Raw genomic sequence first — 20,966 nt, forward strand, 5'->3', positions numbered from 1 at the left:
GAAGTCTGCTCCCAATCTTATCTTTGTTTCTCTGTGTATGATCTAGTTCTTTTCTCTGGGCTGCTTTTAAGATGATCTCTTTATCACTGGTTTTAAGCCATTTGATTATGATACACCTTGCTGCAGTTTTCTTCACGGTTCTCTTACTTGAAGTTTGTTTAGCTTCTTGGATCTGTGAATTTATTTTTTTTAAATAAAATTTGGAGAAAATTGCTGTTATCACTTCAAATATTTTTTCCCCTCTCTTTCCCTCTTCTCTTCTTTAGGGACTTCACTAAAGATTTACTTGGTTGTTTGAAATTGCTTCAGAGTTTAATGATACTTTCTTCTTTTTTTGTTTTGTTCTTTTTTTCAGCTTTTTTTGCTCTCTGTTTTGTTTTGGGTAGTTTCTATTGCTGATATATCACTAATATTTCTCCTGCCCTGTCTAATCTGCTGTTAATCGCCTGCAGCATATCTTTCTTCTCAAATTGTATTTTTCATCCTCATAAATCTAATTTGGGTTTTCTCTATACCTTTCATACCTCTATTTAATATGCTGCTGTTTACCTCTACTTTCTTGAACATATGAAATATGGTTATAATAATTATTTGAGTGTCCTTGTCTACAAATTATATCGTCTTTGTCATATCTGGGTCATTTTGATTGATTGATTTTCCTCCTCATTATGAGTCATATTTCCCTGTTTATTTATATGCCTGGTACTTTTCATTGGATGCCAGACATTGTGAATTATTGGTTGCTAGCTGCATTTTATTTAATATCCTCGAGGCTTGTTTTGGGAAGTAAATAAGTTACTTGGAAACAGTTTGATCTTTTCAAGGCTTCCTTTTAAACTGCTTTACACAAGACCAAAACACCATTCAGTCTAGAACTAACTTTTCCTCATGACTTTCCTCCTTGAATATCTGGTACCCTACGTTTACAAGGTTTGTCTTTTTTTTTTTTTTTTTAACCCAGGCTGGTGGTAAGACCAACTATTCCCAGCCCTGTGTGATTTCCAAAACTTGTTCTTCCTGCTTCTTCCGGGTGGCTCCTTCCCCAGCCTTGGGTAGTCTCCTCACGTGTGCTGCTAAGTCGTCCAGGGAAGCCTGCGAGCAGAGGGGCACGGTCCCTGCAGGTCCTATCCTCTCTCTCTTTTTTTTGTTTTTTCAAACAGAAAGTCACAAAAATTATAATGATCCTCATCAGTTCACTCAGTCCCATGTAATTAATTTTTTTTTCATCTTGATCTTTTGTTAGCACTTTTATGAATTCATCAGTTTTCCATTAGAGTTCTGAAAATGCTTATTCATTCAGTTCAGCCGTGTAGTCAGTTACCAGAAACCTGTACTTGTCAGAGTCTTTTCCATGAATTCCTTGAAGATGAAACCCTTTTGTAGGAACATTTTTGCAAAAGCATCAGACTACACCCAGAACTGCCTGTAAATGACGAAAGACTTAAAAATGACCACGGTGAAAGATTGATGAAAGTTCATAATAATGCAGTTGACTAGGAAATTTAGTTATTTCTGAGATATACACTTTAAAATAATAACTAGAATTATGACTTATAACGTTATACCAGAACATATAAGATTTTTTGGAATTTCATGTAATGTCTGAAACATTTATATTAACATAGTTCCATACAAATAACCCAAAGAAAGTTTAGTATTAGTTATTTTTTAAAAAATGTTTGCATTTTATCTATTTTTTTATACAGCAGGTTCTTATTAGTCATCCATTTTATACACATTAGTGTATACATGTCAATCCCAATCACCCAATTCATCACACCACCATCCCCACCCCCCTGTGGCTTTCCCCCCTTGGTGTCCATACGTTTGTTCTCCACATCTGTGTCTCAACTTCTGCCCTGCAAACCGGTTCATCTGTACCATTTTTCTAGGTTCCACATACATGCGTTAATATACGATATTTGTTTTTCTCTTTCTGACTTACTTCACTCTGTAGGACAGTCTCTAGATCCATCCATGTCTCTACAAATGACCCAATTTCGTTTCTTTTTATGGCTGAGTAATATTCCGTTGTATATATGTACCACATCTTCTTTATCCATTCGTCTGTCAATGGGCATTTAGGTTGCTTCCATGACCTGGCTATTGTAAATAGTGCTGCAATGAACATTGGGGTGCATGTGTCTTTTTGAATTATGGTTGTCTCTGGGTGTATGCCCAGTAGTGGGATTGCTGGGTCATATGGTAATTCTATTTTTAGTTTTTTAAGGAACCTCCATACTGTTCTCCATAGTGGCTGTATCAATTTACATTCCCACCAACAGGGCAAGAGGGTTCCCTTTTCTCCACACCCTCTCCAGCATTTGTTGTTTGTAGATTTTCTGATGAGCCCATTCTAACTGGTGTGAGATGATATCTCACTGTAGTTTTGATTTGCATTTCTCTAATAATTAGTGATGTTGAGCAGCTTTTCATGTGCTTCTTGGCCATGTGTATGTCTCCTTTGTAGAAATGTCTATTTAGGTCTCCTGCCCATTTTTGGATTGGGTTGTTTGTTTCTTTAATATTGAGCTGCATGAGCTGTTTATGTATTTTGGAGATTAATCCTTTGTCCGTTGATTCATTTGCAAATATTTTCTCCCATTCTGAGGGTTGTCTTTTCACCTTGTTTATGGTTTCCTTTGCTGTGCAAAAGCTTTTAAGTTTCATTAGGTCCCATTTGTTTATTTTTGTTTTCATTTCCATTACTCTAGGAGGTGGGTCAAAAAAGATCTTGCTGTGATTTATGTCAAAGAGTGTTCTTCCTATGTTTTCTTCTAAGAGTTTTATAGAGTCCGGTCTCACATTTAGGTCTCTAATCCACTTTGGGTTTATTTTTGTGTATGGTGTTAGGGAGTGTTTTAATTTCATTCTTTTACATGTAGCTGTCCAGTTTTCCCAGCACCGTTTATTGAAGAGACTGTCTTTTCTCCATTGTATATGCTTGCCTCCTTTGTCATAGATTAGTTGACCATAGGTGCGTGGGCTTACCTCTGGGCTCTCTATCTTGTTCCATTGACCTATGTGTCTGTTTTTGTGCCAGTACCATATTGTCTTGATTACTGTAGCTTTGTATAATAGTCTGAAGTCAGGGAGTCTGATTCCTCCAGCTACATTTTTTTCCCTCAAGACTGCTTTGGCTATTTGGGGTCTTTTGTGTCTCCATACAAATTTTAAGATTTTCTGTTCTAGTTCTGTAAAAAATGCCAATGGTAATTTGATAGGGATTGCATTGAATCTGTAGATTTCTTTGGGTAGTATGGTCATTTTCACAATGTTGATTCTTCCAATCCAAGAACGTGGTATATCTCTCCATCTGTTGGTATCATCTTTAATTTCTTTCATCAGTATCTTATAGTTTTCTGCATACAGGTCGTTTGTCTCCCTAGGTAGGTTTATTCCTATTTTATTCTTTTTGTTGCAATGGTAAATGGGAGTGTTTCCTTAATTTCTCTTTCAGATTTTTCATCATTAGTGTATAGGATTGCAAGAGATTTCTGTGCATTAATTTTGTATCCTGAAACTTAACCAAATTCATTGATTAGCTCTAGTAGTTTTCTGGTGGCATTTTTAGGATTCTCTATGTATAGTATCATGTCATCTGCAAACAGTGACAGTTTTACTTCTTCTTTTCCAATTTGTATTTCTTTTTCTTCTCTGATTGCCATGGCTAGGACTTCCAAAACGATGTTGAATAATAGTGGTGAGAGTGGACATCCTTGTCTTGTTCCTGATCTTAGAGGAAATGCTTTCAGATTTTCACCATTGAGAATGATGTTTGCTGTGGGTTTGTCGTATATGGCCTTTATTATGTTGAGGTAGGTTCCCTCTATGCCCACTTTCTGGAGAGTTTTTATCATAAATGGATGTTGAATTTTGTCAGAAGCTTTTTCTGCATCTATTGAGATGATCATATGGCTTTTATTCTTCAATTTCTTAATATGGTGTATCACACTGATTGATTTGCATATATCGAAGAATCCTTGTATCCCTGGGATAAATCCCCCTTGATGATGGTGTATGATCCTTTTAATGTGTTGTTGGATTCTGTTTGCTAGTATTTTGTTGAGGATTTTTGCATCTATATTCATCAGTGATATTGGTCTGTAATTTTCTTTTTTTGTAGTATCTTTGTCTGGTTTTGGTATCAGGGTGATGGTGGCCTCATAGAATAAGTTTGGGAGTATTTCTTCCTCTGCAATTTTTTGGAAGAGTTTGAGAAGGATGGGTGTTAGCTCTTCTCTAAATGTCTGATAGAATTCACCTGTGAAGCCATCTGGTCCTGGACTTTTGTTTGTTGGAAGTTTTTTAATCATAGTTTCAATTTCATTACTTGTGATTAGTCTGTTCATATTTTCTGTTTCTTCCTGGTTCAGTCTTGGAAGGTTATACCTTTCTAAGAATTTGTCCATTTCTTCCAGGTTGTCCATTTTATTGGCATAGAGTTGCTTGTAATAGTCTCTTAGGATGCTTTGTATTTCTGCAGTGTCTGTTGTAACTCCTCCTTTTTCATTTCTAAGTTTATTGATTTAAGTCCTCTCCCTCTTTTTCCTGATGAATCTGGCTAATGGTCTATCAATTTTGTTTATCTTCTCAAAGAACCAGCTTTTAGTTTTATTGATCTTTGCTATTGTTTTCTTTGTTTCTATTTCATTTATTTCTGCTCTGATCTTTATGATTTCTTTCCTTCTGCTAACTTTAGGTTTTGTTTGTTCTTCTTTCTCTAGTTCCTTTAAGTGTAAGGTTAGATTGTTTATTTGAGATTTTTCTTGTTTCTTGAGGTAGTCTTGTATTGCTATAAACTTCCCTCTTAGAACTGCTTTTGCTCCATCCCATAGGTTTTGGATTGTTGTGTTTTCGTGGTCATTTGTATCTAGGTATTTTTTGATTTCCTCTTTAATTTCTTCAGTGATCTCTTGGTTATTTAGTAGTAGTGTTTAGCCTCCATGTTTTTGTGTTTTTTACGTTTTTTCCCCTGTAATTGATTTCTAATCTCATAGTGTTGTGGTCAGAAAAGATGCTTGATATGATTTCAATTTTCTTAAATTTACTGAGGCTTGATTTGTGACCCAAGATGTGATCTATCCTGGAGAATGTTCTGTGCGCACTTGAGAAGAAAGTGTAATCTGCTGTTTTTGGATGGAATGTCCTGTAAATATCAATTAAATCTATCTGGTTTATTGTGTCATTTAAAACTTCTGTTTCCTTATTTATTTTCATTTTGGATGATCTGTCCATTGGTGTAAGTGAGGTGTTAAAGTCCCCCACTATTATTGTGTTACTGTCGATTTCCTGTTTTATAGCTGTTAGCAGTTGCCTTATGTATTGAGGTGCTATGTAGGATGCATATATATTTATAATCGTTATATCTTCTTCTTGGATTGATCCATTGATCATTATGTAGTGTCCTTCCTCGTCTCTTGTAACATTCTTTATTTTAAAGTCTCTTTTATCTGATATGAGTATTGCTACTCCAGCTTTCTTTTGATTTCCATTTGCATGGAATATCTTTTACCATCCCCTCACTTTCAGTCTGTATGTGTCCCTAGGTCTGAAGTGGGTCTTTTGTAGACAGCATATATATGGGTCTTGTTTTTGTATCTATTCAGCAAGCCTGTGTCTTTTGGTTGGAGCATTTAATCCATTCACATTTAAGGTAATTATCAATATGTATGTTCCTATGACCATTTTCTTAATTGTTTTGGGTTTGTTTTTGTAGGTCCTTTTCTTCTCTTGTGTTTCCCACTTAGAGAAGTTCCTTTTGCATTTGTTGTAGAGCTGGTTTGGTGGTGCTGAATTCTCTTAGCTTTTGCTTGTCTATAAAGCTTTTGATTTCTATGTCGAATCTGAATGAGATCCTTCCCGGGTAGAGTAATCTTGGTTGTAGGTTCTCCCTTTCATCACTTTAAGTATATCATGCCACTCCCTTCTGGCTTGTAGAGTTTCTGCTGAGAAATCAGCTGTTAACCTTATGGGAGTTCCCTTGTATATTATTTGTCATTTTTCCCTTGCTGCTTTCAATAATTTTTCTGTCTTTAATTTTTGCCAATTTGATTACTATGTGTCTCGGCATGTTTCTTCTTGGGTTTATCCTGTATGGGACTCACTGTGCTTCCTGGACTTGGGTGGCTATTTCCTTTCCCAGGTTAGGAAAGTTTTCGACTCAAATCTCTTCAGATATTTTCTCTGGTCCTTTCTCTCTCTCTTCTCCTTCTGAGACCCCTATAATGCAAATGTTGTTGAGTTTAATGTTGTTCCAGAGGTCTCTTAGGCTGTCTTCATTTCTTTTCATTCTTTTTTCTTTATTCTGTTCCACAGCAGTGAATTCCACTATTCTGTCTTCCAGGTCACTTATCCATTCTTCTGCCTCAGTTATTCTGCTATTGATTCCTTCTAGTGTAGTTTTCATTTCAGTTATTGTACTGTTCATCTCTGTTTGTTTGTTCTTTAATTCTTCTAGGTGTTCTTTATCTTCTAGGTCTTTGTTAAACATTTCTTGCATCTTCTCGATCTTTGCCTCCATTCTTTTTCCAAGGTCCTGGATCATCTTCACTGTCATTATTCTGAATTCTTTTTCTGGAAGGTTGCCTATCTCCACTTCATTTAGTTGTTTTTCTGGGGTTTTATCTTGTTCCTTCATCTGGTACATAGCCCTCTGCCTTTTCATCTTGTCTATCTTTCTGTGAATGTGGTTTTTGGTCCACAAGCTGCAGGATCGTAGTTCTTCTTGCTTCTGCTGTCTGCCCTCTCCATCCTCTCTCTTTTACTTTAAAAAATTGTACATACCTAAAGATAGAGTGAATAGAAAAAAATATATTAGCAGTTTCCTTTTTTCCAATCTCCCAATCTATTCCTGAGGCAGCCACTTTTAATTTTTTTGCTTTCTCATATTTACCCACAGATGTGCATGTCATATTGATATAGTTATTCTTGCTTTATCAATTGTAGATATTTTATAATCAAGCCGTGGTAGATAAGGATTTAGCATCTTTTTATTATTATTTTTTTTGGTACGCGGGCCTGTCACTGTTGTGGCCTCTCCCGTTGCGGAGCACAGGCTCTGGACTTGCAGGCTCAGTGGCCATGGCTCACGGGCCTAGCCACTCCGCGGCATGTGGGATCTTCCTGGACCAGGGCACGAACTCGTGTCCCCTGCATCGGCAGGCGGACTCTCAACCACTGCACTACTAGGGAAACCCAGGATTTAGCATTTTTAAACCATTCTTACCACAGTTTTTTTCTTCCCTCCACACACTTCTTCCCACCAGCTTCCCAATAAAGTTAATTTAACTTTTTAAAGTTAAATAAGTAAAAAGTGTTAAGAACGAATATAGTCATGTAAATTTTATTTATGAGCGTAACTTCTTTTTCTTTCTTTTTTTGTTTTCTGTAAAACTGTCTTTGAACTTATCTAGTTGCTCCATTAGATCTGTCCCATACCTGGCTGTACCACCCCCCGCCCCTGCAAATGCTCAAATGTATTAGATCCTGTCTCTGTTTATTCCCACCAAAGTGCTGACTCCCAAAGGCTCCCACTTCCCACATGGTTACATATCTGTTGCTGCTAAGGCTTGCTTATTAGCACCTGTCATCCCCAGATTTCCTTCCCCCATCATCCTGCTTTTTTGGGGGGGGGGCTGCGCCGCCCAGCATGCGGGATCTTAGTTCCACAACCAGGGATCGAACCTGTGCCCCCTGCAGTGGAAGCACAGAATCCTAACCACTAGACCACCAGGGAATTCCTCCCATCATCCTGTTAATTCCCTTCCTTCTCTCCAGCATTTGAGTCCCTGGTTCATGTTTCCCTTCCTTTTTTTTTTTTTTTTTTTCTTTTGGAATATACAATATTTCTTATATTTTTTAAATTTTATTTTATTGTGGTAAGAAGACTTAACCTGAGACCCACCCTCTAAAAGTTTTATGTGTACCAACACAGTATTGTTGACTTCAGGTTCAAGGTTGTACAGCAGATCTCTAGAACTTATTCATCTTGCTGTAAACCCTTTTCCTTGATTTGCTCCTCCATACTGGTGTCTGAAATGTCTGAAAATGTTCTTATTCTACATTTACACGTAAATGATTTGGCCAAGTGAAAAACCTTTCTCTCTTAGAATTTTATAGACATTTTCTTCATTGTTTCCTGGCAGCCAGCAGATTCTGATACTAGTACCTGTGTTTGTACCTTTTTTTTTTTCTGTTTGGACGCTCTTAGGATTTTCTCTGTCCTGAGTGATCTTTAGTCTTGTGATGATGTGCTTTGGTGTAGGGCTCTCTTCATTGATTGTGGTAGCTGTCTGGTCATCTGATTTAATCTGGAGACTTGTGCCCTTCCGTTCTGGAAAAATTCTTAAATTATTTCTTTGATAATTTTCTTCCCTCTATTCTCTATTTCTGGAGTTCATTCTATTTTGATGTAGGACCTCCTAGATTGATCCTTTTAAGTCTCTTGTATCTCACAATTCCATCTCTTTTTTGTTCTACTTTTGGGAAGATTTTCTGAACTTTATCTTCCACCTTTTCTTTGGAAATCAAGGAAATTTAAAATATGGTTGAATTTTTCTGTTTGTATTTCTTTGGCATTCTTTCTTGTTCCAACAGTGTGTGGGACCCAAACACTAAAACATTATTTGTTGTTTATCTGCAATTCAGCTTTTTTTTTTTTTTTTTTTTTTTTTTTTTGCTGTACGCGGGCCTCTCACTGCTGTGGCCTCTCCCGTTGCGGAGCACAGGCTCCGGACACACAGGCTCCGCGGCCATGGCTCGCGGGCCCAGCCGCTCCGCGGCATGTGGGATCCTCCGGGATCGGGGCACGAACCCGTGTCCCCTGCATCGGCAGGCGGACTCTTAACCACTGCGCCACCAGGGAAGCCCTGCAATTCAGCTTTAACTGGGAGTCCTGAAGTTTCATTTGCTAACCCTGGTAACCCTAATTCCAGCACCCAGTAAGAGTAAACCAGGAAAGGGGGTCCCTAGACAGCAGTGATTTGGTCAGGCTCGCAGTGATGTGCTTTAGCCTCTTCCCTGGCAGTCACTTTAGATTTGCAAGGAGTTTGGACAGAGGGAGAAACAGGTTATCCTATTTGAGTGGTGGATCCCCAACTGTACCTATATTGGCCAAGACAGATAAAGTTTGGAAGAAAAGCAGATGTTACTGAATTAGCATACATGCTACCAATATGCAGAAGTGATTGAATTGGAGTCCAGGTAAAAAGGCTCAAGGCTTTTAGGGGCTTCCCTGGTGGCGCAGTGGTTGAGAGTCCGCCTGCTGATGCAGGGGACATGGGTTCATGCCCCAGTCTGGGAAGATCCCACATGCCACGGAGCGGCTGGGCCCGTGAGACATGGTCGCGGAGCCTGTGCTCCACAACGGGAGAGGCCACAGCAGTGAGAGGCCCGTTTACCGCAAAAAAAAAAAAAAAAAAAGGCTCTTAGGTAAAACAGAACAGAATAGAACAACAAAATCAACCTCAAAGAACCACCCTGATCTCAAATGTCCAGGCTTTTTTTTTTTTTTTTCCTGTACTCCAGATTCCCCAGCAGAGTGAGACCTCCTGATCTCTGCCCAGTACCTGAAGGTGACTAGTATCATCCATGCCTTTAGGGGTCTCTCCCAGAGGCATGGGAGTGTTTATCCTGTCCTATCAGCTGGTCTTGGTTAAGCTTGGGGCACTAGACTCACAGATGTTTTGTTTTGGAAATGGAAGAAACTTTTGTAATGGCTAGAAAGTAATTTTAGCTATTTGGGCCTCAGATGTTTCTGACCCATGGGTTTTCCTCTATAGAGATTTCCTCCAATTTCTTTACCTTCTTTTTGAAATTATGTCTTTTCAGTTTTCATATAAAAATCCATCTTAAAGGAATCTAGCCCATTTATGTGAAAGATAGGAAAAGAAATAGATTTCTAATCATATTTTTGCTTGTATATCTTTTAGCCCAGCAAATTCTCCAGAAATAGATTACAAACATTCAAGGATATATGTACAAGGATGTTCCCTGCAAGTGTATCTAAAATAGCAAAGTATTGGTGATGACCATAACATCCTGCTGTAGAGATACGCCGTAAACAGACTGTGGTTCAGATATTGGCTTCTATAGCTTAATACTTGGATGATCAGTTGGAATGAATGAAATGAAAACATAACCAACTTGTGTCTTTGTTTTCAAGAATCTGGAGCACAGGAAAAAGCCTAGACATTTGAGATTGGGGTGGTTCTTTGCTATTGATTTTATTTTTCTATTCTGTTCTGTTTTGCCTAAGAGCCTTTTTACCTGGAGTCCAGTTCAATCACTTCTGCATATTGGTAGCACATATGCTAATTCAGCAACATGTGCTTTTCTTCCAATAAATAAAATTCAGTTAATTTAGTAATCTTCTTAAACTTCAGTGGGAATTTAAAATTCATTTCTTTATATGACCTTAGAGTTTTGTTTTTCTAAGCTCTTAATTGCAGCTTAAGCCATGCTTTAATTTTTCCTGTGCAGTTGAAATTCCGTTTAAACAAATAAATGACTTAATCACCTAGATAGTTTTGGTGATAACTGTAACTTTCAAAATATAGAAACTACCATGTAGTAAGTAATAACTGTGCCTAGCATTCATAGACATGGAGACCACATGTCTGCTTCCCAAATTATGATTTTTGAGGTTCCACTTACTCTGTTTCCTTTTACTAAAAATGGGTGCCTTTCTAAAATTTGTATCATGAGATAATATATATTTAATTTTTGTAAATTATAAATATGCCAACACATATTTGAATATCACTTGTTATTCAAAAGCAAAGCCTTAAAATTTAGAGAACAATATGAACCTTACAGTAAAAAAAAGGATGATACTGCCTTGGTTTTTTTAACACAACAGAGAATTGCCCTTTCATCAGCTACCACATTCACCAGATTTGGTTCCTAATGACTTCAATTTCTAAAGCCAAATGCACTCTGCCAACACTGGGTCATCTTCAAAGAATGTCTAAGAGGCTCCACTGGCAACTAAAATTTCCTAAATTAAAGGATGCTGCTTGAGGGAGAATGCTTGGTTGAGAGAAAAGACTCCGTGTGTGTGTTTGTATATGTGTGTAAATCGAATATGTACATATACATGTTCTATGGTCAGATTTTATGTTGGAATTATTTGTGATGATACAACTTGTTTATGGATTAGTCTTCAGTATTTGTAGTTTTTTTGTTTTCTGTTTTTATAGGATTATACCATTAGAGGGCAGTATTGTAGAGGTTTAAATGTACCTTCTTAAATGTATTGAATTGCAAACTGTTTATAACCTGTAATAATCAAGTGAATTTAAGGCCTTAGACTTATAGTATATTAAACTGCAATCTCAATTGATACATCCTTGCAAATATTTTAAGTTAATAGAAGAAATTATGTAACGGGTTAAGCTATTTTACACCCAGATCTCTTAATTTTAGTTTAGAGAAGGGAATTATTTGGTCAGTGTGGCCATCAAGGTGACATATATACCTACAATATTTCAGTTCCTCTGATGTAAGAAGGCTCAAAGGATTGAGGCTTATAGGAATTGCACTTAACATCCAAAAACTTGCCTTAGGGACTTAGTGAAAATAGATCTATGTGGGTAGGATTCAACCTGTGGATTGATTTTTTTTTTTTTCCTAGCTATAAATGGAAGAAGGAGGTGCAATTTTAAGGTTTATGGCTCTAGGGACATTTTGAGATCTACCTGATTATATCTGTTGGTTTCCTTTTGGCCTCAATTTGTATATGCCTAGCAAAGAATATGTACTGTTTTTTGTTTCTACACGTAATTGATAAATTCATGGAAAGGCAGAGTCTCTCAAAAAGGAAATGTGATTTTTTTTCCTCTAAAATTCACTGGCTAAGAAAAAAAAAGTATTATTACAGTATGGTGTTATCCTTATAAATAAAACTGCCTATAAAATCCTCCAGTTACTGCTGCCTGTAAGAACGAGATAACTGAAATCGAGACACTCGGGCTCCTGCAAGTCTTTAGTGGTGGGACTGGGCATGCTCAGTAGCTCAGACGGGTCTGGTTGCAAATAAGCAGCTTTCGCTGTTCGGCAGCCACGGGGACAGGCAGCTCCAGAGACGGGGTCTGGCTCCTTTAAACGTAAGCACGTGCGGGTTCCCAATCGTATTTTTCGGAGCCCCTCGGCGTTTTCTGCCGGAGCACTGCTCCATCTTTCTTTGATCACGGAGGCTTTGGCGGCCTGCACCCCGGCCCCTTAGACTGCGGCCTGGGCCAGCCCACCCGAAGAGCGGATCGCCGGGCTGGGGGCGGGGGTGGGGGTGGCGAGGAAGGCGGGGAAGAGAGGAGGAGGGCGGGGAAGGGAGAAGGGGGCGGTTCCAGCGGCGTGCTGGCCAATCGGCGCGGCCCTTCCCTGCATATATTTTGCACGGAGACTGGGAGTCCTAGTCTAGAGCCTGGTGGAGCCCGGCTGCCGACGTGGGAGCCTTCTCCGCACCGTAGTGGGATCTACATCTTTCCGGAATCGCCAAGCCCCAGAAGCCGGGTTTCTTTCAATTAGGGCTGCTGTTTTCTATTTCTCCCTGAGCTACATAAAGCTAGAAGATTTTTATCTAGCTCAAACAAGGCTGCTAGTATTCCCTCTTTTTTTTTTTTTTCCTGCGAGGGTGTTTTTGGCTGCAATTGCATGAAATCCCAATGGTGTAGACCCGTGGCGATGGATCTAGGAGTTTACCAACTGAGACATTTTTCTATTTCTTTCTTGTCATCCTTGCTGGGGACTGAAAACGCCTCTGTGAGACTTGACAATAGGTAAATGTCGGCCGGGAGAGTTTTTTAAAATTTACTCGTGAGGTACTTGTAATAATGCAGGTGAAAGATAGCCTGGCGAATTCCTTTGTCCATTGCTGAGAGGCTACGGTGACATGGATGTTGCTTTTTGAAATGTTCAGAATAGCCTTCTTTTTGCAGGTCTGGCCAGAGAACAGGCTTTTACCACATTATGTAATTTAGCCTTTGTGGCTCACTAAAATTGGGAAATGTCTGGATATTCATTAGTACAAGAGTGGCTGGTGTGTTCTGGAGGATGATATATTACATAGCATTAAAGAATATTGAAAAAATGATGCTAGTAATATCACGGAATTGGGAAATCCTTTTTGTCTTGGATGTTTAAGATAGATTCCATTTATCGATTTTTTTTTTCCTTTTCAGCTCTTCTGGTGCAAGTGTGGTAGCTATTGACAACAAAATCGAGCAAGCTATGGTATGTACTGATTAAAAATCGTTTGTACTAAATGTGGGCACGGTACAAAAAGCGAGGTGTCTTGGGATGGAACAAGCGCATCCATAGTTAAACTGATGATTGCTCTCCATACATTTAGAAATGCCGGCACTGTCTCCATTCTGCTAGCATGAAGCCACATACCACAGCTGCTAAGGAGCGAGAAAGGGGCCCTGAGGGTATTCGATGTTCTTTCCAGGACGGATTTCACACAGCCGGCGGGATTTTGGCGGAGGTTCCCCTTTTTGCTGGGGAATTGCTAGGAAAGCGCTGGCCCGGCGTGTCCTCAGGTCGTGGGCTCATCTCTAGTGATGTGGCTTTACTAGGAATCCTAAGGTTTACCAGGGAGCCGGGAGGGGGGAGGGACACAGAAGTGGGGACCTCCGGAAGGGGCCTCCTACACCGGGTCCAAACGGATCCCCAGTGATGGAGGCTACTGCACAATGAAAAAGAACCGGAGAAAAGTTTCGCCTTCTCAGCCTGCGCCTGGTTTTCTCCTATTTTTTATTTCCGCCTTGGCCGTTCTTTGTTATTGGAGCAGCGCCTGTGGCTCTTCTCACGGGATTCTCTGCCCACTGTTGCTAGGCAAACTCCGAACCTTTAATTCGGAGCTATAAATAACTCGAGCGCCCATTGGCTGCAACGGCTGCCCAGGTTTCTGTGATGTCAGCTTAATCACGAAAGAGGGGGGGATGGGGGGAGGGAGGAAAATGCGGCAACACGCTCTGTAGGAACTGGCTGCAGCCGGTGCTGAGGGAGGCGGTCTGGTGGGCGGAGGGAGGGACTTCGGGGCGGGGACGCGGCTACCGTTGCTCCGGGACTGGACATCCCTGGGCCGGGCTTTTGCACGGAGCCCCAGAGCCCCAGTGCATTTTGCCATCTCGAATAGGAAACTTGAGCGTAGGCATTCCTGGCCAACGGCTGCAAGGAAAGCAAAGGCTTTAAAAAGGTTTGATGACTTGGATGTTAAACTGAAGTATTGTACAGTTGTGGTTGTATTCCGTAGATTTCCCCTAGGGCCTGTTAAATGAGCTCTAAAGGCAGGATATGTAAATGGTTAGGGAGAGCCCCGCAAAATGATGCTTTAGAAATTCAGAGTCCGGGGAACAGTAAAGAGAAAGTTAAACCTTTTTTTCCCTCTTCTCTCTCTCCCTTTCAGGATCTGGTAAAAAGCCATTTGATGTATGCGGTTAGAGAGGAAGTGGAGGTCCTCAAAGAGCAAATCAAAGAACTAATAGAGAAAAATTCCCAGCTGGAGCAGGAGAACAATCTGCTGAAGACACTGGCCAGTCCCGAGCAGCTTGCCCAGTTCCAGGCTCAGCTGCAGACTGGCTCCCCCGCTGCCAACACACAGCCACAGGGGACCACACAGCCCCCAGCCCAGGCAGCGTCCCAGGGCTCAGGACCAACCGCGTAGCCTCCTGTGCCGCCGCGGAACTGGCTGCTGCTGTCTGAACTGAACCAACCGGAGAAGATGGACTGGGGGGCGTCCGCGTCCACTGTCACCCATTTCATTGCTCGCTGCAAAAGAGACGTGAGATTGACATATGCCATTATCTCTTTTTTTCCAGTATTAAACACTCATATGCTTTCGGCTTGAAGAAATTTAAGTTGGGTGAATTTAAGGTTAATGAGAGAATTAGCATGGATATACTGGGACCTCATGCAGCTTGGCAGATCCGTGAGAAATGGTTTCATTCATGCTGAGGAGCTGTGTGCCTTTCCATCCCTCCCCTGCTCCCTACCCCCACTTATGAGAGTTCTTCCTGCTTGCACGTGGTGTACTCCATGGGGTTCCGAAGCAGTGGAGCACCACTGGACTTTCCTCTCTCTCCTCCCCCCCAGGAACTGGAAGGGGAGGTGAAAGTCAAGAGTGAAGCTTAGTCTCACCTCAGATGAGGAGAAACATAGTTCATTGTACAAATGACGACTGTCACCGACACTCATACAAACCAATAGTACTGTGCCTCTTTCCAAAACAGTGGATGACACAAAACTATTAGCGTGACTGAACGGTGACAGGTAGCTGGGATCTAGGCTATCTTACCCTGAAGGTTGTTTTGCTTATTGTATATTTGTGTATGTAGTGTAACTTTTGTACAATAGAGGACTGTAACTACTATTTAGGTTGTACAGATTGCAATTTAGATGTTTCATTGGCTGTCTGAAGAGGTGTGGGTTGTCTTTTATATAGAGATCTACGTAAAAAATAATACATGAAGAAAAACACACCTACCTAAAGAGGTTTTAAGAATTTGGCACAGTTGGTCACTTTGTGTAATCTGAAATCTTCTAGCTGCTGAATATCTTGAAGTCAGTCCCAGTTCACCGAAGTCTTTCGATTGAGCTGGTTGAATACTTTGAAATATGATCAGTTCTAGCTAACGAAATGGATTTCCCAGTAGGGGGTTCTGCATATTACCTGTATAGTAGTTATCTGCATATGTTTCTGTGCATGTTCTCTACACAGTTGTAAGGTGTCACTGTATTTAACTGTTGCACTTGTCAACTTTCAATAAAGCATATAAAATGTTGATAAACCAGTGTTTCCATGTTCTAGTGTTAACATAATCGCAGTCATTTCCACAACTATTTCCAGATAAAGTTAAAACAATTCGACTAGTAAAATCCTGAAGTGGGGGGATGAAAGGGTTGGGCCAAGTAGTGGTGCTAGTGGTTTGACTGGAGGAGTAAAACGAATCAGACGTTGTGTTCTGTCAGGCAGTAAGGGAAGAGACATAATGAAAGAGGCAAGAGCTTAGTTCTTCAGACTAGTTGTGTGACCCAGTCAAGTGGCTTCCCCCACTCAGGGCTAAGGTGGGGTATTGTTGAAAGAGAGAATCTCTGAGTTCCTCTGTGGCTTTAAAATTCTAGGAGCCCATGGAAGTTTTAATCTCTCAATGTTTTACCAGCTTAGGGGAATGAACCTTACTCTGTGTATAATCCCAACGAGCAGCTCTAGGATCAGAAGATGGGAGTTAGAGAAGCTGATTTCCACTTTAAGAACTCTGTCACCCTAAGTTGGGGTGTCTTTCCTAGTGTGGAGTGAGTTCCCAGCTCCTGGGAATTTCCAAGCAAAAGAGAGGATAATTCCAGGGGTTTCCTCTTCTGGATTTGAAGAAGGAAGGACCAGATAAGCAAGGGAGTCCCTCCCAGCTGATTCCTTAAGACTGTAAAATAGGTCAAGATTCAAAACGTGAAGGAATCCTAAAGCAAATTGGCCCCTGAGACGTGAGCCTGAGGGGTCCCACTCTGCTGCAGGAGCCCAGCCAGTGAGCAGGCGAGCGGTGGATTTTCAGCTCTGCAATCTGCCCCTCCGCCCAGTGGGAGTCAGGTATTCCCCAGCTCTAAGGCTTACGGAAGCCCTTGCAGGACAGGACTCAACTCTTTTGAGTCCTCCTCTAATGTAGAACCGCTGAGAGATTGATGGGTGGATGGAGGGAACATCAGAGCTCCCCGAAGAGAACTGGACCGGGTGCATGTGTTACGAAGCTCAAAGTAAGTGGTGGGGTGACCCAACTCCTGTTGAAGCAGTAAACTGCTGACTGCCTTGGGAGGTGGCGGTTGCCATGAAGATGGTTTGGGGAATTTGGAGAAGACTTAAAACAATCTTTGTCGTAGTTGTTTGAAGGTATATAACTTGGACTTAAATAAAGAGATAATATAGTAATTCCATTTCCTTTAAAAAAAAAACGACTGAATCGAAATCTTTAACCATTTCATCTTTTAGGTTTTTAATGAATATCCTCCAGAGCAAAGGTGGTAATTGAGGAAATTTGACAAGTGTCATGTCAATGTATGTTTAAGATAAGGGGAGAAATTTCTTCATTATTTAAAGGAATTTGGGGCCTTTATATTAAAAATGTGAGACTCCCATGACATTTTGGGGGCTGAATATTGTATGTGAAATATGAATGAATTATTAGAATCAAAAGATGTTTTTCCGTACATGTTCATTTTAGTAATTACTAAACACATTTTAAGTGATTGACTTATATTTAAGGATATTTAAGGTAATTTTAAAAGGCATTTTACTATCTGCTTACAGGCCTGATTAGGCCTTTGTTGGCCTGTGGGTTGTTATATAATTGATTATATCATACTTATGTGGAGTGGGAGAGATTTTTAAGGGGGATAGAATGTTGTCCAGCACTGGGTGTTCCTGACATCAGCAATTGCAGCAGGAGAGAGCGCCATTCAGGGAAGGAGAGACAGAAGAAATTTTACGTGATTTTAATGAATGTTTGCTTTTTGTTTCAAATTAACAATGCTCATAACTCAGTAATTCTGTGCTTTTTTTTGCATAGTTTAAAAGCAAAAATCTATTTTTCATTGTGTGAAATACATAATGCCAGAATCAATTTTAAATTGACACAAGAAATGTATAAAAGTGCATCATAACTGAAATTAGAAATGAAAACTTAATTTCCTCAGACACTGCTCGGCCCTTACTTTATGTAAAATAAGTAGTTGAAGCTATCAGGAGCCTGAACTGCTTTTAGCCGTCAACTTGCATTCCCACAGCAGTCATGGCCTAAAGATTAGAAACGGAGGCAGAGAAAATGAAGTTTCCTCCTTCTTAGATAAAATTGCCTGCCACGGAGCGGAGGATGAAGACTTCTGGCTGCCAGGCCTGGCCCTGCAGTCACGAGCTCTTTGACCTTTTGAATGGGACCTCAGAGCCACTTTCTCATCTGTAAAATATGGAGTTGGTTCAGTTCACAAAGATTCTGTCCTGCTGTAAGATGCTACAGTCCTTTGCTTCTTCCATTGGAAGAAGCTTCTTCATTGGAACTTTTTGGGGAGAGTGTGCTGTTTTGTTTGTTCGTTTAACTTCTTGGGCTAAAATTAATTTGGTTTTAATCCTAGCTTTGCCAGTTACTAGCTAAGTGACCCTGGGCAGGTTCCTTTACTAACTGGTCTGTTTCCTCTTGTTAAAATGGGGGCATGCTATCTCCATAGGATCTTTTGTAAGTGTAATGCTGGAAAGCCATAAACAGAGACATGGGTTCAGAGCAAAGGTTCAAGAAATGTTAGCCTTTCTCGTATTTTTGAGTCATTCATCCTCTTGTTTATGTTTATATATATATATTTAATTTTGTGTTTTTTTCAGGAATAAAGTTGTGGCAGTTTTATTTTCTAATAGCTTTTATTTAGCATGGATAATAGTGGTGGCTGTTAAAATTTTAATACAAAAACACACATTTAAAAATGCCATTTAGAATATGGACAGAAATGGACCATTTCTTCTGTATCTGAAAAATAATACTTAAGGCAGCTATTTGATTTACGTAAGTCAGAAAGAATTTACTGGGAATTGTTCATGTTTGAAAGTCATATTGGTAGAAGTAAATACACACAGGTGGAAAGTATATCTTAAATTATTAATTTCCTTATGGAAAAAAGTTGTAGGTAAAACAGTGCTATGGAAGGCCAGGCAGACCAAAGTCACTGGGATTAGTAATCAGGCTTTATCAACAGCTGTTTTAAAAGGTTCAGTGGCCATTTTAATTTATTTTTTATTTATTTATTTTTGGCTGCGTTGGGTCTTTGTTGCTGCGTGCGGGCTTTCTCTAGTTGCGGCGAGCGGGGGCTACTCTTCGTTGCAGTGCGCGGGCTTCTCATTGCGGTGGCTTCTCTTGTTGCGGAACATGGGCTCTACCTACCCTGGCTTCAGTAGTTGTGGCTCGCGGGCTCAGTAGTTGTGGCTTGGGCTCTAGAGCGCAGGCTCAGCGGTGCACGGGCTCAGTTGCTCCGCGGCATGTGGGATCTTCCCGGACCAGGGCTCGAACCCGTGTCCCCTGCATTGGCAGGCGGATTCTTAACCACTGCGCCACCAGGGAAGCCCGCCCTCAGTGGCCATTTTAAAGAGTGCAAAAATGGCTACACTGTTACAATATAAATCTGTGCTTTAATCCAGGTGTTTGGGACACAGATGTCTGTAGGATATGACAGAGAAGCCCCTTGAGTGGAGTGAGATGGGACCATAGGAAGTGGTAGTGACCGTGGCCTTGGAGAGTGTGCTCCATCCACACACAGGGGGCCTGTGCTTCTCAGCTCCATGCACTTGTTGCTGTGTGGGAACTTAGGCGCTGTGTTGCCAGACCTTCGCATTTTTCAAGATCCAGAAACCCAGGCTCGCTCTGAAAATTCCCAATTTTTAGACACTGTGCAGACCAAACAAAAGCACAGCTACTCTGCTGATTTGGCCCACAGGCTGCGAGTTTCCACTCCCTACTGTCTAGATCTGCCTCAAGAACTAGACTCCTGCCCTAAATGACAGCTCATCCCTTCAGCACAAAATAAAACAAAACCAAACCTCTTCTTTTTTGAGTAGAGAAAATGGGCACAGGCTGTCTGGTAAGCTATGTGTGAATTTACTCAGAGAACGTTTCCTGAGTACCTTCTGTGGCTTGTTCGTTTTACTAGAAGGTAGTATAGAGCCCCTGCCCTGAAGAGCAGCTCAAGTATTGCCTGTAAGAGAAGTGAGGCACTTTGTTTTCTGGCAAAATTTGCCTTACGTGACATAATACCTGAATCACTCCTCTATTCCTTTTCAGATGAATCCTTCAGCAAAAATATTTCTGGGAGTTAAGAACTATTGTTAAATTGGTAGCAATTCCTCAGGGTAGTATAACCGATCCGCTACATTTTATAACTGACTCATTTAAGGACAAAGATGGTGTTTGCAGATGTGTGTGCTATAGGCTTATATCACACATGCCCCAAATTTCCAGGAATAACATGTATTTCAGTAAAACAATCTGCCCTATTGTATCAAGTACACTCAAGCATCCCCTGATAGTGGTTTATAGTCAATGCAGACTAGGGGACCAAGAAAACAGAAGACTGAGTTTCTCTCCTTAAGAGGAGAGAGAGGTGGAGACATTAGGGTGACCCACTGTACTGGTCTGCCCAGGGATTGAGGGCATTTCTGGGAAGTGGGACTTTCAGTGCTAAAACCAGGAAAGTCCCAGGCAAATTGGGACAAATTGGTCTCCCTAGATCCCATTTCCTCTTCTACTTGGACACACGGCTGAATCATGCCTCCCAGCCCCTTGATGTTGGGTGTGACATGGGACTCAGTTTTAGTCAATGGATTGAGAGCTGAAATGATGAACACCTGGCCATAAGAAACCCAGTCTGCTGTGCTCCTTCTGCGGACCTGATGGGAAGACCTTGGGCCCTTGGACGTGACAGAGGCTCTGTCAGCGTGTGTGTGTGTGTGTGTGTGTGTGTGTGTGTGTGTGCGCGCACGCGCGTGTGTGACAGGAGCGTCCTACCCCACTAACCTGGGACCGGCCAGCACAGTGCCATTTTCTGGAGTGTGTCAGCCTTTAGGCATCTGAGAAATTGCTTGCCTCGGGGACTGATTCCAACTAACATGGAAATGAAGACGCTGAACTGGGGTGCTGCTGTCAGAACCAAAATGTGTGGCGTTGACTATGGCTGGGTGGTGAAACTATTGGAGGCTTGAGCTTGAGACCCATACTGTGAAGTGGCAACACGCTTTGTAAAACTGTTGCCTGTGCTACCTTAGGAGCCGCCCAAGTGCCCAGTGAGCATGTAGCTCTAAGGGGTCAGAAAGTTAGTAACCTGTGGTTCTTTGCTGTGTTTGGCAAAGGCTTTCAAGAAAAAGGTGAGCTCAGGAAAGAATGAGCTCAGTTTGTAAGTAGGAAGGGGAAGAAAAGGTAAGAAATTTGGGGTGGTCTGGTTTT

The 20,966-nt window shown here is 40.9% G+C and overlaps 1 protein-coding gene across 3 annotated transcripts in view; it reads left to right on the top strand.

The window, feature by feature from the left end:
- The window catches only part of TSC22D1 (TSC22 domain family member 1), a gene marked incomplete at its 5' end in the record, with an annotated part of 131,389 nt that extends 115,601 nt beyond the window's left edge, over positions 1–15,788 (top strand). The window contains 3 exons of one of the 3 annotated variants that reach the window (XM_081214457.1): positions 12,051–12,107; positions 13,179–13,230; positions 14,408–15,788. In XM_081214457.1, coding sequence (XP_081070583.1) covers positions 13,228–13,230; positions 14,408–14,665 — 261 coding nt within the window. In that variant the 3' untranslated portion in view covers positions 14,666–15,788. Of the gene's footprint in view, positions 1–12,050; positions 12,108–12,405; positions 12,777–13,178; positions 13,231–14,407 lie in introns of those variants that run through there. The other 2 variants (XM_081214456.1, XM_081214454.1) reach the window with 2 other exon arrangements.
- Positions 15,789–20,966: the final 5,178 nt, after the last annotated feature.

This window comes from Mesoplodon bidens, assembly GCF_964165515.1.
Source record: "Mesoplodon bidens genome assembly, chromosome: 17".
In the NCBI taxonomy this organism is placed as follows: Eukaryota; Metazoa; Chordata; class Mammalia; order Artiodactyla; family Ziphiidae; genus Mesoplodon; species Mesoplodon bidens.